Source organism: Helianthus annuus, chromosome 7, assembly GCF_002127325.2.
Source record: "Helianthus annuus cultivar XRQ/B chromosome 7, HanXRQr2.0-SUNRISE, whole genome shotgun sequence".
NCBI classification, from domain to species: domain Eukaryota; kingdom Viridiplantae; phylum Streptophyta; class Magnoliopsida; order Asterales; family Asteraceae; genus Helianthus; species Helianthus annuus.
Window position 1 is genome coordinate 119,684,715 of NC_035439.2, and position 15,984 is coordinate 119,700,698.

Genomic DNA, 15,984 nt, shown 5'->3' on the forward strand with positions numbered 1-15,984 from the left:
TTGTGATCAAGAGTCCCGAGGAGGACCAAATATTAAAGGATATAGAGAAGATATTCAACTCTCTGAGAAGCGTGAACATGAAGTTGAACCCAGTAAAATGTTCTTTTGGAATGGAGGAAGGCAAGTTCTTGGGCTTCGTGGTTACAAATGGCGGCTTTAAAGTTAAACCACGCTGCAAAATCATATCCTTTCATTAGTACTTTGCGCAACTGCATGAAAAAGCAGGAATTCAAGTGGACGCCAGAAGCAGAAGCTGCCTTCCAACAAATGAAAAAGTGCTTGATCAAGCTCCCTACTCTAACCGCGCCGTTTGAGAAAGAGCCACTCATCTTGTACTTCTCTTCTTCGGACAAGGCAGTTGGGTCGGTATGGTTGGTGGAGAGAGACGGAGTTCAGACTCCAATTTACTATGTCAGTAGGGTGCTTACAGATCCAAAAACAAGATATTCAACCATGGAAAAGTTAGTGCTCGCGCTGTTACACACCTCTAGGAGGCTGCGCAGATATTTTTCAGGGCATGTAATCACGGTTCTCACCAACTTCCATATCGGCACAATTTTGCAAAAGCCAGAAACGTCAGGTCGCCTAGCAAAGTGGGCAATTGAACTGGGGGGCCACAACATTCTGTACAGGCCGCGTCCAGCCATTAAAGGTCAAGTATTAGCATACTTCATCATGGAAGTCCCAGAAGATAAGATCAAAGATTGTGAAGTTGTTGACACCCCCATCAAAGACACGTCCGATGGATTATGGTTGCTATACACTGATGGGGCCTCAAACGAAGATGGCGCAGGAGCTGGATTGCGCCTTGTTAGCCCTGAGAAACATGAGTTTACATACGCCATCAAGTGGGATTTCAAGAATACCAACAACGAGGCCGAATATGAAGTGTTCTGGGCAGGCCTGCGCCTGGCCATTAAGATAGGGGCTCAAAACTTGCAAGAACATGTCGACTCTCTGCTGATCGCGAGCCAAATCAATAGGTTATATGATGCGAAGGGCGAAGTTATGGCTCTGTATTTAGAACAAGCGAAGGAGTTGCTTCAGCAGTTCAAATCATACAAGGTTGTTCATATTAATCGATCTGAGAACAAGCCAACGGACGCGCTAAGCAAGCTCGCTTCAACAGCTTTACAACATCTCGCCAAGGATGTACGAATCATGGTCTTAGAAAATCCATCCGTTTTGTTGAGACAAGTGAATGTAATTGAGATAGGGCCACCATCATGGTTGACTCCTATCATCCAATATCTTCAAGAAAGAATTCTCCCTGAAAACAAAGCAGAAGCTAGGAAGATACAGAACAAGGCGTTGTTTCTATGAAATGAATGGTGGAATCTTGTATCGAAGATCCTTCTTGGGGCCACTTCTGCGCTGTGTGGACCCCCAAGATGCAAGTTACCTGATCAGGGAGATTCATGAAGGCATCTGCGGCATTCATGCGGGCCCGCGCATGGTTGTTGCGAAGATAATGAATGCTGGTAACTATTAGCCAGGGATGCACGTTGAAGCTCTAAAGGAATTGCGCAAATGCGACTCCTGTCAAAGGCACGCCCCGAAAACCTTGCGCCTAAAAAATGATCTCATCCCTGTGTCCATTGCTTGGCCCTTCCAGCAGTGGGGGATTAACATGGTGGGACCTTTCCCTGAAGCTCCTGGAGCTGTGAAGTTCATAATTATTGTGGTGGATTATTTCACCAAGTGGGTGGAGGCCAAAGCACTCGCTTCAACTACTGCAATGATGGTGCGCAAGTTCATATGGGAGCACATCATTTGCATATTTGGTCTCTCACTCAAGATTGTAACTGATAATGACACCAATTTTGCTTATGAAGATCTCCAAGAATGGATGAAAGAGATGAATATCGAGCACACTTTCTCTTCCGTTGCGCACCCTCAGGGCAACGGCCAAGTTGAAAGTGTCAACAAAAGTATCGTTGAGGGGATAAAGGCCCGCCTGGGCACTAAGAGAAGAGGCTGGGTAGATGAACTCCCGAGCATCCTGTGGGCTCATCGAACCATACCGAAAACGAGCACTGGCGAAACCCCTTTTAGCCTGGTCTACGGCTCAGAGGCGGTTATCCCAGCTGAAATTGGCCTCCCCTCGCCACGCTTGACAGCAGTCAACAAAATCGATAACGAGGCGGAGCACCGTCTAGACTTGGACCTACTCGAAGAGAGGCGCGAAATAGCGCGGATCAAAGAAGCCAAGTACAAGACACAGTTGGAGAGGTACTACAATGCAAGAGTGCGCATTTGTACCTTCACTCCAGGAGAGTACGTCTTCAGAGACAATGAAGCCTCCAATGCTGAACGCCCCGGGAAGCTAGCACCCAAGTGGGAAGGCCCATACTTAATACATGAGGTGCTAGGTAAAGGGGCATACAAGCTGCGCACCCTGGATGGATACATCATCCCGTGCACATGGAACGCACAACAATTGCGCAAGTGTTACATGTGACTACTCTCGGCCATGCGCCTTTATCCACTTTTGTTGGCCACGCGCCTGTTTAATTACCTATGTTGGTTATACGCCCTTTATTTTATTTCAATGATGTACGTTGGCCTAGCGCCTATTTCCTAGCTACTTAATGAAAGCATCGGTTATGACTTATGTTTTTTCTACTATCATAACTTCTACGTTACAAATGCATGTTAAACTTTTGATTAGCACGAAAACACTTCAGTAAATTACGAGCTCTCGAGTTATGCCTCCAAGGTCCTCCGCGAACATAGCGCGAGACCGGGCAGTTGCACTCACACGAGCCACACTTACATTTATCCGCGCTAACTTAAACCAAAGTTTCTAACAACAATGCAATAATTGTAACTTGGCAAATAGAAAGCAAACATAAGTGTTATACTCAAAAAAGCGCGACCGCGCAATAATTACATTAAAAAAGTAACAATACATCATATGTCTGATTCATAAAAGCGCAGCTGCGCAGTACACAAAAACTTGGAAACAAATTGCAAGGCACAAGCCTGCAAGCACTATCTATTCGTCTCCACCACCTTCGCCTTCTCCATTGCCATCGCCATCTCCGCCGGCTGTTTCTTCTTCTTCATCAGATAACTCCACAGTCTGTGGAAGGTCTAGGATAGTCTTTACCCGATAACACCAGTCGTCATGCTTCAGCGCTTCTGCGACCAAATCCATCACATGCAACGATAAATGGTCATAAACTCTTTCTGCGCGGGCTAATGCAGCATCAGCCTGATCAGTCACTGAGCAATGACTGACATCAAACTCCTGTCCAAACGCCTCTTCAACATGTTGTGCACACTCTAGATAACCTCCACGGTGCCCAACCGCGCGCGAGGCATCTATGAGAGCGGCAACAGCCGCATCCAACTCAGAGGCATTCAGAATGGAGTTAGCCATCTACAAGAAAAAGGGTAAAACGAATAAGAACCAAGGAAACAAAAATAAAGCCTAAAGTTAAAAAGAGGAGAACCTTACCAGGACAACCCCTCTACCGCGCATCCATTCAGCTTCCAAGGCAAGCGTGTAAACGATTAATTGCACTTCAGCGTAATTGTTTGGGCTATGTTAAGAGCAGGGGTGCTAATATCTCGCGCCTCGTTGGCCTTCTGTTTGGCTTCCTCAGCGGTAGCAGCCTTAACTCTTTCAGCCTCCAAATCAATCTCCAACGATTCACTCTTGTCAGTTTGCTCACGCAATCTACGCTTTAACTCAGCAATCTCCACATCCTTAGCATGCAAATCCTTGTCCCTACTGGCCACCTGCGCCTTTAGCTCAGCCTGTGAAGGATGAGATGATGACTTAGTAATATTTTAACAAGTCAAAAACAACAAAGAAGAAAGGGAAAGTTGTTGAACCTCCACGCGCTCTTTGTCAGATTCAATGTCCTCAACCTTCTTTATTAATGTGGCATTTTGAGCCTCAAGGTCGGTAATCTTGGAGCGAGCTGCAAACGTGCGCTGGTTATCTTTCTTACAAACCTCCTTCCATTCGGCGCGCTCCTTTGACAAGAGCTCTTCAGCGGCACGAAGCTTGCTTCTTAAGCCCTCGCGGCCCCACACTTCAGATTTTTTCTCAGAGTCAAACTTAGCTTTCTCCTCAGCAAAAGCAACTTTTGTCTTCTCAAGTTCCTTAACCTGCCTCACCACACGCTCACGGTATTTTTCCTAATCACCACGCTCCTTAACCATCATACGCCACTCGCGCACGATTTGGTGATTAGCGGCGCGAGTATTGGCTTCCCCAACAACGAAGGCATGGTATAGCCCATCGTGAGTACGTGCCCTTTGGCGATTAACCTCACCAGGAGGGAATAAATTTAAAAACCAATCGCGACATGGCCCAAACTCCAAAAATGTGTCCTTCTGCTTCAGGCCCCATGGAGCTTGGTGTGGAGCATCACCGCGAGCCTCCTCGGTGTAGGTTTTGTAATAAATATCGCCTAAGGTATCCTTAGGACCGATAGGAGTCTGAGGCATGGACCCTCCAGCACCACCAGCCGCGCTTGCACCACCTGCAGTAGTGGCAGTCTCTTTATGCGCCGCAGCAGCCGATCCCCCAGCAGCAGAGGTGACTTGAGCAGTTTGGCTGGGGGCATCAGCCTGCACAGGCTTAGTTGGCTTAACAACCTCGGGTCCCTTTCCCCGAGTAGTTTCCTTCCTTTTCTCATGAAGGGGCTGGTCAAGCCCCGTAATATGAACGACCTTCGGACCCTGCGCTTTATCCTACGCGGTAGTAGCAGCGGTCTGGGTCTCCTTTGATTGATCACCTATAGGCTTTTCTCCAACCTTCTCTTTCTCTTTTTCTTTCTCCCTATCAACAGGCTTCTCAAACGCCTTCTTTTTCTTCTCTTTTTCCTTCTCTCTTTCTTTCTCCTTCTCTTTCTCTCTTTCTTTCTCAGCCTCCAACTCAGCAGACTTAAGAGGTTTGATCACAAACTTGGTTTTCTTCTGCGCCGGTTCTTGGGGGTCCTTAAGCTCAACACCCTTCTTCTCAGGGGTCTTCTTCTTGGCCTCAGTAGAAGCCAAGTGTTGAAAAGAAATTTCATTAAAGGAAAGCATGAAGGAGGTCACAAAACTAACCCGGAGAGAATTTGTAGAGAGAGTGCAGCCACCTGCGCGCCCACAACAGTCTCCTCTCTACGCCTCTTTCGGCTTATTAACTTAACGGCAGGTTCTTCTTCTTCTTCTTCATCTTCATCCAGCGCGATGGACGAAGGAGTAGCACCAGCATCTGGGTTCCCCGAACTCTTTGAACCAGCAGCGTTGGTTTTCTTCTCGCCTATACGCGACAAACCCTCAAGTGAGTCACTTGCAATAACGTAATATTCTAAGTTACTCTGCCGGAATCGAAGAGTACCTTTCTCAAAGGCACCAGTGGTCGCGCGGCTACTCCCGCCCTTCTTGCTGGTTGGTTCAGGATAAATGGTAATAACTTTCTTCTTCTTCTTGCTCGGCTTCTTCTTCTTCTTCTCCTCCGGATCAATGCCAAGGTCGCGCAACACACCTGCAAAGATGTTAGACCAGGAACATAGCTCCCCATTTGAAGACCCTACAGACTCCTCGCTGGAAAGATAAAGAATCTCTTTCCCAGCAGAAGTCATAGCTCGCAAGGGCCTGGGATTAGGTAGATGCGCACCTTCGGTTGCATTGGGAGGATTAGCAAAAGCTCCAGCAGGAGGATATAAAAATGACCTTTGATGCGCTCATACCAATATTGCTCCCCGGGTTCCAGCGGGTGCACGCCCATGGGTCCACCGAAAGTGGGGAAAGCAGCTTTATAAAGGTGGGCCTCTGCATTCAAAATCAACAATTAAGTGCAACTGAATTACGACAAGAAGTAGTTAAGGAAATAACTAACCTCTATCTTGCGAGAACCTCATTGCTATCTTCCGGCCATTGGTCGCTCATCTGCGCCGCAACAAAAACGTTCTCACCAAAAATCCAATTTAGTGTCGCAGTCAGCTTTCAGTACCAGGCTTCTCCTTTTGGAATCGGCAGTTCCTCCTTCTCAATCACATCCGACGCACGGAAGATCAGGGCTATCGGGATAACTTCCTCCCTAATGAAGAAAAATTTTTGTTTAAATTCTTCGAAGGGTTGAGCAGAATCTTCTTGGCAGATCCCCGATTGCCAAACGAATAGAACCCCATGTTCCTAATCAGCTGATAGAACACCCTAAACCTCTCCACTGTGGGCTCTATATCATGGGATCAGCATAAGAACTCAAAGTGTCTCACCCTCACCATACCGGGTGGACTCATCTGGGATAGATGAAAGCCATAATAGTGAAGGATATGCGACAGGAACTCCGTCGCCGGCAACCGGAAGTTGCCTTGAAGAAAGAAATCTTCAAAAAGGGTTATATACCCCGGCGGTGCATCAACGGCAGTCTGACCCTGCCGGGGATACTGTGCATCCCACTCCAGTGGAAAACGGAACCCACGAGTAATTTGTTCGAATAGGCCCTGATCCCATTTAAGGACGGGGACCGGGCCTTCTTCATGTTGAGATCCTTCTTCAGCCATGAATACAAAGGAAACAAGAACAGGCCAATTTATCTTCGAACTTCTGGGAAACTTGAAGATCTGTTCAAGAAAAACTTGAAGATCTGCTGCAAAGTCTCTGAAGATTTGAAGAAGTTTTGAAGATTTGAGAGAGAAAGGAAAGACAGAAGAAGTTTGTGGTTTCCTCTCCCCCCTCATCGACTATATATACCCATCACATTTAATGCGATGGGTAAACGTGCCGGATTCACCGCGCGCGTAACCTATTAGGAGCCGCCACGTAAGGCGGGATTCTCGGAGTGACGGTTACCACGCACGCGTGGGCCTCACTCGCCTGCCGGAAAGCCGAACCGTCAGAGACAGCTTCATGGTGGCCGTGTCAGCAGTCAACTCAAATGTCGCCATCAACGACATTTCACACCAACCTGTCAGAATTCAAATTTCGAGGTTTTTTCCCGCTCAAAGTTACTACAAACTTCATGCAGAAGTTACCCAGGCCGCGCAACATTCACAATTATCCAATGAAACCTGCGTGCTAACACCCAAAAGCAGAGAATCATCAACAGCCAAATCTGGTAGTCGCGCCGTAGTAACTGACAAGCACTTACACGCGCATGGCCTACCACAATCAAGCAAGCGTTTCTCACAATTAGAACTTTCTTTTTTCTAAGTCCAGAGCTCCAACCATTTACTTCGCGCATGGTGCAGCACTGGATTGGGGGACTTGAAGGGTTATGGTCCCAAAAAGCCACACAAACCTTTTTCAGTTCGTGCGCTGGACCATACTCCTTAATGAGCAAGCTGAGCAATCTTAACCTCGCGCGGGTTACTTAAACAAAGACTGACCTCGCGCGAGGTCCAAACAAGAGAGAACATCAGTTTCAGCACTTAGCAGTCTGAATAAAAGCCTTCAGCACCTATAACCCTGCGCGGACTAGTTACGTGCTCAGCAAGGGTTGCGCAGGAGTTAGAGCGCAAGGCCACTTCAGAAAGTACAAGGTACAAGTGACAGAAGAAAGAGCCAATCAGCGTCCACCAGGCTGTGCTCTATCGTGATCCACGATCGTCTGACGTGCAGGAGACAATAAGTACACAAGGACGTCTACATGGCACCAATCAGGGGCGGCGACACCTGCCCCATGATTTCCACTTACCTGCTGATGGTAGAGGGACAACAAGGCCGACAACAGGGACACGTTGCTCCAATCAAGGTGCGCCAGCACCGGAGATCTTCTAGAAGGCACTAACGGTCGATACCAGTGAGACAAGAAGGATGTTCTCTGTTGTCGCCTTCCGGCCCAAGGCCCATCAGCCCATCTCTTCTTACACCTCTCCGGCTATAAATAGGGACCTTCATGCACAGGTTAATTCATTCTGCTCTCTTCACTCTCACTCTTAACACACACTTATCTCCTCAAAGCAGATACTTATTCTCACGCTGGAGTCTGGTTAAGAGGGAAACCTCCATATTCCTTCTTAACGAGCTAATGGTGTTCTGTTTTGCAGGAAGATCGGATCATTAAGGAGCTCAGGAAAGCTAAAGAAGATTAACCATCATGTTTGAAACATAAACTAAATTAATTAACTCTAAATTTAGTACCGTATTTCTTTAGGAAGTGAAGAAGATCAATAAAAAAGAGAGGGAAGATGGTGGTGACAATAGCTTGTGAATAAAAAGTAGGCAAATTGTTGGCTAGCAAATTTGATTTTCAACAATATAGTTTCATAGTAACTCCTTTTAATTAGTTATAAATCAAACCTTTAAGTTTGATTAGTTGTAAACCCATTTTACTATTAAACACATTTAGCTAACTAAACTCATTTACTTAATTAAACCAATTAGCCCAATATTATTTTGAGTTATGCTTTTAAACTCAATTAATAAAGTGGCGCATAACCAAAAAAATATGGTTGATTGAACTGAAGAGTCCATTGTTTTCTACACGCATACGGCTCCGGAATTCTTAAGAACTTTCAGAGGCGGCCCTGTATTACATAACTAAATAGAAAAAATATATTTATATTAATGGAAGAAAATTTATATATATATATACACGCACATACACTAGGTTAGAATCTCGTGTATTACACAGGCTGGATAAATGTAATGTTATATGCTTAATACTAAAAATGTCTTTAAAAGCCATGTATTACATAGTTGGAATAAACCTATCTATTACACTCGTTGAATAAAATTTAATGTATTCTGTTTACAACATACAGTCTTCTAGATAAACACTTAAAAAATAAACTTTAATGTAACAAGGATAAATTCTGTTAAGTTAACAAAATATTTTATTTTTCACTTGTGTATAATTTTTTATGTAATTAGTAAATGTTAATTAAGTTAAAGTATACTTAGTCTTTTAAATATCTTTTTACCATAGTAAAGTTAATTTTATTTATAATTATATAAATACATATACAAAATTATGAAATAAAACTTGGATTTTATTTAAATCCAACCGGTTTATTTTTATATATAACGTATAATAATCATCCATAATACAAATTTATTTTCGAAACTAATAAGCAAAGTTAGAATCATCCATAATACAAATTTATTTTCGAAACTAATAAGCAAAGTTAGAAATTCTAAGCGTCCACAAATAATTTATATTAAATTCATTTAGTTAATAATATAGTTACTATTCATAATTAAATTTATATGAAATATCTCAATATAATTTTTTTTAATTTAATATCATTATTTGAAGGAAAGAGAAGCAGGATAATTATTATTTAATATGAGAGAGACGATGAAGTAAGGGTGAAGAGGCATCAAAAACAGTGATACATAGTTCTCAAATATTTTCATTTATTATATAGTATAGATATAGATATAGATGTATTTATTTTTATAAAATATCACAAATATAGATACTACACAATTTTTGTTTATAATTTATCTAGTTGATTGAATACTTAGAAATTTATAAACTTATTAATAGATTTGTATATTTATAGTAAACTTATTTATAAAAAAAAAATAAAATAAGAAGAAAAAACAACCATGGCTCCACTACACTCATTTGTTGCCCATCCATTCTCACTTTCCACAAACATCTAAGACCTGAGCCATGTAATGCGTGTGTCCTTGGCAAACAGCCACAGTGGTGTGCTTGAACTCCTATAAACGAAACATTGTGGTTGATCTTATTGATTTCATTCGAATGTGTTGTGTTGTTTAGCTTGTCTTCAAGTTTAACTTAGCAAATTTACGATGGACCAATTGCCAATTTTGAAAGCAAGAGAAAATATTTTTTCAGTTGTTTTAAACACAAATTCGAGTTATCTGATTTTGTAGTTCTAAGTATAAACTGCAACATTAATGCCGTTTCGAGTTAATATAGCACGTGTGTAATGTTCAGAATCAATACTGACCAAAGAAAGGGCTAGAAGAAGTTTTTGAGTCGACACTGGGATGCGGCTAGAAGTTGTTGTACCGAAGCTTGCGTGTTAAGTTGGTTTGATTTATTAAGTTTTCAAGTCGAAGTCCAAGTTAGATTAGTATAAAGTTTATTTATTGTTTATCTTCTAGTGTTTAAGTGTTTGAGTTGATTTTGACATACTTGTTTGGTAAGATAGGGAAGTAGTGTAAATACCCATGTTGAGATCTAGGTTATTATGTATCCTTGTAATCATTTCTTCGAGTTACTCCTTTGTAAAAAGAGTCGCACAAGTTGTGCAATGACTTGAGTTTGGGATCTGGGTATGGGGTTGGGTTCTGACGTCTCTAATTCAACATATAATTGTATTTCGGAAACCTTTTTGTACTATTCTATGAAATTGCTCACGGTAAATAAGTTTTTGTTCTTAATCACATGTAAACACTCTATAAATTCCAAAGCTCATGTAATATCAAAACCAAGTTGATGATAAAGAATGCATCCACACTACTCAAAGTTCAACGAATCCATCACCACATGATACACGATCTTTACAAATCATATAAATTGCGAGTGGGATGACACATACTTCAAACATTACTGAAACTAAACCGAAAGTTACCCTAGAACCAAGGGCTCACCCCTTTACTCTATCCACCAATCCCACACGCTCACCACAACTACCCTAAGTGGGTATGCATACCCGTGAATGGAACCCACATTCAATACCCGAAGGGGTGGCAGCGGTCTACCTGCGTCGGGTATGTACCTGCAAGCCCTACTTGTGAGGGTGCCCCCGTTAGGCGTGCCTCTCCTTGTTTGATGTGTGTATGTCACATAATCCCCTTTAATTGTTAACATAAATCCTTAACATAAAACAACTAAAAATAAATAACTAGTCATTCACTATTTTTCGTGTATTACTTTACCACTTCTTAATTTATTCACATGAGACAAACATTATGTTACATAGCAAACATTGGATAGGTAGCAAGCGATGGTGATTATAAAATGAGGGAAGAGTAAAGACGGAGGATCAAGAGCCAGCCAACGACAAAAGTAAATGTAGCGATAAGTGTTTTAGAAACATTAGCAAAAGGTTAATGAATCTAATATGTAGCAACTAGCAAGTAAATAAATGATGAAGGTGGAGCTCATCACATAGATTCAAATTAGCTAAGGAGATTAATAGGAAAATTAGGGGGTTTCTTTATTTTAATAAACTAATGTCATTGCCTTATTTTATACTATGAATGCACAAAATAAAATTGCATCCTACACGTGCTAGCTTAGGTATGGAATATGAGGTCACTCACGTGCCAAAAACTCTTTATAAATATAAGCACGGTTGATGAGTGGTCAAGCAAAAAAATAGACGACCCCCCTCTCAATATGTTTATGATTTTATACTATCCAGCAGCCTAGTGCTCTCTGGCCTCTCCTGTCACACCCAATTTTGGGCTTAGTGTGTGTGTGTGTTTTAGTGTGTTTCTTGAAAGGTTAAAACAGAGCAGCATCTTCCTTTCCAACCTTATTGTTTTTCTAATGGAGAGAGATAGTGAAATGAAGGTGTCAAAGTTCAAAAGAATTTGTGTGTTTTGTGGGAGTAGTCAAGGCAAGAAGAGTAGTTATCAAGATGCTGCTATTGAGCTTGGGAAAGAATTGGTATTTTTATTTTATTTTTATATATATATAGTTTTTTGGGATTTTCAATCTACTTTTCTTGCTATTTTTAATGGGTTTCTTTAAAAAGCCATTTTTTGTTTTGAATCTTGTTTGTTTGTTAATTAGGTTTTGTTTAAAAACCAACAACTAGAATGTATTCTTTTTCAAGATTTTGGTTTCATCTTTGAACAAAAAGCTTAAAGCTTTAATCTTTTTGTTTCTTCATTGTCTGGGTTTTAATCTTTTAATCCATATCAACCATAAAAATGTCTTCTTTAATCTTTTCTCATCAATGACCAAAAAGCTTAAAGATTTAGCTTCATGACACCTCTGACCCTTTGCATGTTACATATTATTGTCAAAAATGTCCATTTTTATAAGCAAAAAGCTCACTATAATAATATTTGCAGGTTTCAAGAAACATTGATCTGGTGTATGGAGGAGGTAGCATTGGGTTAATGGGGCTGGTATCACAAGCTGTTCATGAGGGTGGTCGCCATGTTATTGGGTAAGTGCATTAAAATGAATTATTTAATATTATTATTACTGCCTAGAAAAAGTGAAATATATTTTTAATTAAGATTAACAGTGGATGATTAAGGAACAGAATGAATGTGTTTGTTGTTGGGGCTTTCTTTCTTTCTTTCTTTGATTAAAACTAACTTTTTTGTCATGTTATTGTCTCTCTTCTTCTTCTTCTGCAGGGTTATTCCCAAGACGCTCATGCCTCGAGAGGTATGTCTCATTACTCATAAAAAGTCTTTAAACTTTCCATATTTTTATATTACATTCTACAGAACAGAACATGTATACATATATCTAAAGATCATTTCTTTACTTGTTTATTAAAGAATATATTTTATATGCAAAGTAAAGGATGTTTTCATGAGCCTAAGGATCATTAATGTCATATGAATGGTAATTAATGTTAATGATATTTAAGTAAAGTAATTAGTGTTAATCAAGATTCAAGAATACATCCTTTTCTGGTGTCATTTTATCCTGAAATTTGCAGCCTGTACAGCTAACATGTGTACTGAATGCTGACTTATCTGTAAACTGGATGTTGAATATTTGCAGTTAACTGGTGAAACTGTAGGGGAAGTGAAAGCAGTGGCAGATATGCACCAAAGGAAGGCAGAAATGGCAAAGCATTCTGATGCTTTTATTGCTTTACCAGGTTGGTATTATAATGTTTCATATTCTTTCATAGGCATCATTTGACCATTAGATTAACATAGCTTCCACCTGCTTTTATTTATCTTATTTTTCTTTCATTCAAATGTAGAGTAAAATGCCATTTTCTTCCCTTAGGTTTGACCAGTTTTGCGACTTTCGTTTAAAGGTTTGGCTTTTCGTATATGGATCCAAAAAGTTTGAAATCTTACCATTTCATCCAGCTCGTTAACTCCATTCATTTTTCTCCATTAAGTCAGGGGTATTTTAATCTTTTTTGTTAACTTAAAGGGCAATTCGGTCTTTTTCACTTTATGTAAAAAAAGACTGAATACCCCTGAAAAAGATCGAATTGCCCTTTAAGTTAACAAAAAAGACGGAAGTACCCTTGACTTAATGGAGAAAAATGGAGTTAACGAGCCGGATGAAAATGACAAGATTTCAAAACTTTTCGATCCAGATGCGAAAAAAACAAACCTTTGGACGAATGTCGCAAAACTGGCCAAAACTCTGGAACGAAAAATGGCATTTTACTCTTCAAATGTATCTTTTTTGAATCTCATTTTAGTCAAAGAGTTTATATATATTTATATATGAAAGAAAGAATCTTTGTGAAGCTATAGTAAAGACAATCATAATTATCAAATATGTGAATATGAAACTATGCAAGTGTTGACCTTGACTTTTCAGTTGATGAAAAACTATGCAAGTTAATTCTTACTAGAGTTGATTATCAAGAGAAATGATTATTTTTCTTTTGCAATAAAGAAAGGTACAATAATGTATGCAGAAGGTACACATGCTTTTGGAAAGAATATAAACTTGTTTTCATTAAAATTTCTTTTGTTTTTTGTGATCATATCAAGAAATTGTACATGATAGTGATTGTCATAGGTGACTAACCCTTACTTCTGTCATAAATATTGTTTGTTACCTTGACATTGACCAAATTTAGTAAATATTGTACTTGATACAAATTTTATAATATTAATTTTTCAAATGTAGGTGGATATGGCACCCTTGAAGAGCTACTTGAAGTGATAACTTGGGCTCAACTCGGCATTCACGATAAGCCGGTACGTTTAACGCATCCGTTTTCTTATATGTCAAAGCAAAAGAGTTTATATTAACCAAATTTTGAATCTTGCAGGTTGGTTTGTTGAATGTGGATGGATACTACAACTCGTTACTATCGTTCATCGATAAAGCGGTTGAGGAAGGATTCATCAGCCCGAATGCTCGCGACATCATTGTGTTGGCCCCGACAGCTAAGGAGTTGGTTAAGAAACTAGAGGTAATTAAGTCCCTAAAACCTTTGACTTTTGAGTTCGAGTAAAGTGCACGGATGGTCCCTGTGGTTTATCAAAATTTTGGATTTGGTCCATAACTTTCTAAAAGTACACAAATGGTCCCTGTGGTTTGTGCTTTGTGACGCATTTAGTCCCCAGCTTTTTCCAAAAGTACATGGATGGTCCATGTAGTTTGCACTTTGGCTGGGACTAAATGTGTTACAAAGTGCAAACCACAAGGACCATTCGTATACTTTTAGAAAGCTGGAGACCGGATCCAAAATTTTGGTAAACCACAGGAGACCAGTTGTGTACTTAAGTCTTTGTGGTCAAACAAATGTGAAAGTCAATTGTTGTTTGAGCTTGTTTGGTTGATGAAAAACAGGAGTATGAGCCTTGCCATGAAAGAGTTGCATCAAAGTTGAGCTGGGAAATGGAGCAACAACTTGGGTACACTGAGTGTGATATTTCTAGGTGATGAATCAAATCATTCAAATGGGTCCTTTTGTTTTTATTGTTCTTTTTGATTAAGGGATTTGTGGCAGTGGAAAAAGGTGCTAACTTTGAAAGGGCTTTTGCTTTAACTAGAATCTTGATGTGAAGGGTTTAGTCTTTTTTTTTATTTTGTAAATTATTGAAGATGAAATGACTCAAGAAAAAATATGTGGGAATTCTCACTTGGTTCTTTCCCCTTTCATGCAACTTTAGTTTCTTTTGTAATATTATTATTTGCAACTTAAATTTCTTTGACATGAAGTTTCCAAATGCCCATCACTTCTGAATGTGGCATGGGATGGGATGAAGTAGGATGTTTATCAGGTCGATTTTTGGGTTATTCGGTTTATTTGGATCAGATTATTTGAATTTGAAAACATCCAAATTGATTCGAATTCGCATAAGTTTTGAAAAAAATGACTTGAATAAGCTTTTTGGAATCCGGGTTTGTTTGAATAAACTGAATTATTACCCAAAAACATCATAAATAGAACTAAAAAATGTATGTTATTCAAATTCGAATCATTTGGTTAGTTCAGTTCGAGATTCATAAATTCGATTTGAAAACCAAAATTAAAATTCGGTTCGGATAAAGACCTGATTCGAATCTTCGAATTTCAAAGTTGGTTTGGGTTGAGTTTTAGGTTTTTCAAATAAGATTCGAATAATAAACACCTCCAAGCAAAAAGAGGAAAAGAAGTATAAATATTGAGGGTGTACTTTTCAGAACCACATCGCCATTAGTATGTTTAAATTTGCAAGAACCACAATTTTATTTGTACATGCCGCGTTGAATATGACATACAAGACGGTTATGTATCTGCTTTTGTTTCTTCCCCATTATTATCTTTTATACACTATGTAAAAGTGTGTTAGGCGGTTATTTTAGTTTCTTAACATGTTGTTGGTTTTAAAACAAACATGTCCGTATAATTTGCTAAAAAACAACCGTGTAATCACCGCAAACTAATGAAGAAACTTATACAAGTTGTATAAGTTGTGTGATGAAGATGAAGATTCGGACACCCTGATTTTGAAAATAAAAACTGATCAAAGAGGGGTGAAAAATCAAGTAGTTTAGAATTAAAAAAGAAATAACTAAGAAGATTAAGGTGGTAGTAATTTTACATAAACATTATCTAAATAATGTTTTTCTTTTTTTTATTTACTGCCACCTATCTACATATAGAGGCCGGTTATTGTACAATAGGGGTTAACGTACGTTGCGTACGAGATTCTTTTTCAACGTGCGAGTTTTTTCTTCAACATGCGATTTCTGATATAATACAACATGCGAAATTGTTTACCACACAACATGCGATTTCTTCATACACACAAACATGCGATTTTTGCAGCTTTTGATATACACTAACATGCGATTTCTTCATATACCACAACATGCGAATTTCATTTTTTTGTAACATAACATGCGATTTTGCTCTCGCGTACGCAACGTACATTATGGCATATTGTACGATA

At 39.8% G+C, this 15,984-nt stretch overlaps 2 protein-coding genes across 2 annotated transcripts; both read left to right on the forward strand.

Annotated features, from left to right (window-relative positions):
* The first annotated feature begins 213 nt into the window (after positions 1 to 213).
* LOC110866812 lies at positions 214 to 1,323 on the forward strand. The gene has a single exon (XM_022115959.1). It carries the CDS (start codon positions 214 to 216, stop codon positions 1,321 to 1,323), a length of 1,110 nt encoding a protein of 369 aa, XP_021971651.1.
* A 9,908-nt stretch (positions 1,324 to 11,231) lies between these two features.
* LOC110868339 (cytokinin riboside 5'-monophosphate phosphoribohydrolase LOG3) lies at positions 11,232 to 14,722 on the forward strand. The gene is made up of 7 exons (XM_022117470.2): positions 11,232 to 11,545; positions 11,956 to 12,053; positions 12,250 to 12,280; positions 12,626 to 12,725; positions 13,727 to 13,797; positions 13,872 to 14,015; positions 14,396 to 14,722. The coding sequence occupies exons 1-7, from the start codon at positions 11,426 to 11,428 to the stop codon at positions 14,486 to 14,488; spliced, it is 657 nt and encodes a 218-aa protein (XP_021973162.1). The 5' UTR covers positions 11,232 to 11,425; the 3' UTR covers positions 14,489 to 14,722.
* Positions 14,723 to 15,984: the final 1,262 nt, after the last annotated feature.

What these genes read in the sequence shown, in the direction of transcription:
- LOC110868339 (XM_022117470.2), top strand. Translation starts at nt 11,426, where the DNA reads ATGGAGAGAGATAGTGAAATGAAGGTGTCAAAGTTCAAAAGAATTTGT. An exon ending in AGACGCTCATGCCTCGAGAG is followed by an intron (nt 12,281 to 12,625) that starts GTATGTCTCATT and finishes GAATATTTGCAG; the next exon opens with TTAACTGGTGAAACTGTAGG. An exon ending in TCGGCATTCACGATAAGCCG is followed by an intron (nt 13,798 to 13,871) that starts GTACGTTTAACG and finishes TGAATCTTGCAG; the next exon opens with GTTGGTTTGTTGAATGTGGA.
- LOC110866812 (XM_022115959.1), top strand. Translation starts at nt 214, where the DNA reads ATGAAAAAGCAGGAATTCAAGTGGACGCCAGAAGCAGAAGCTGCCTTC.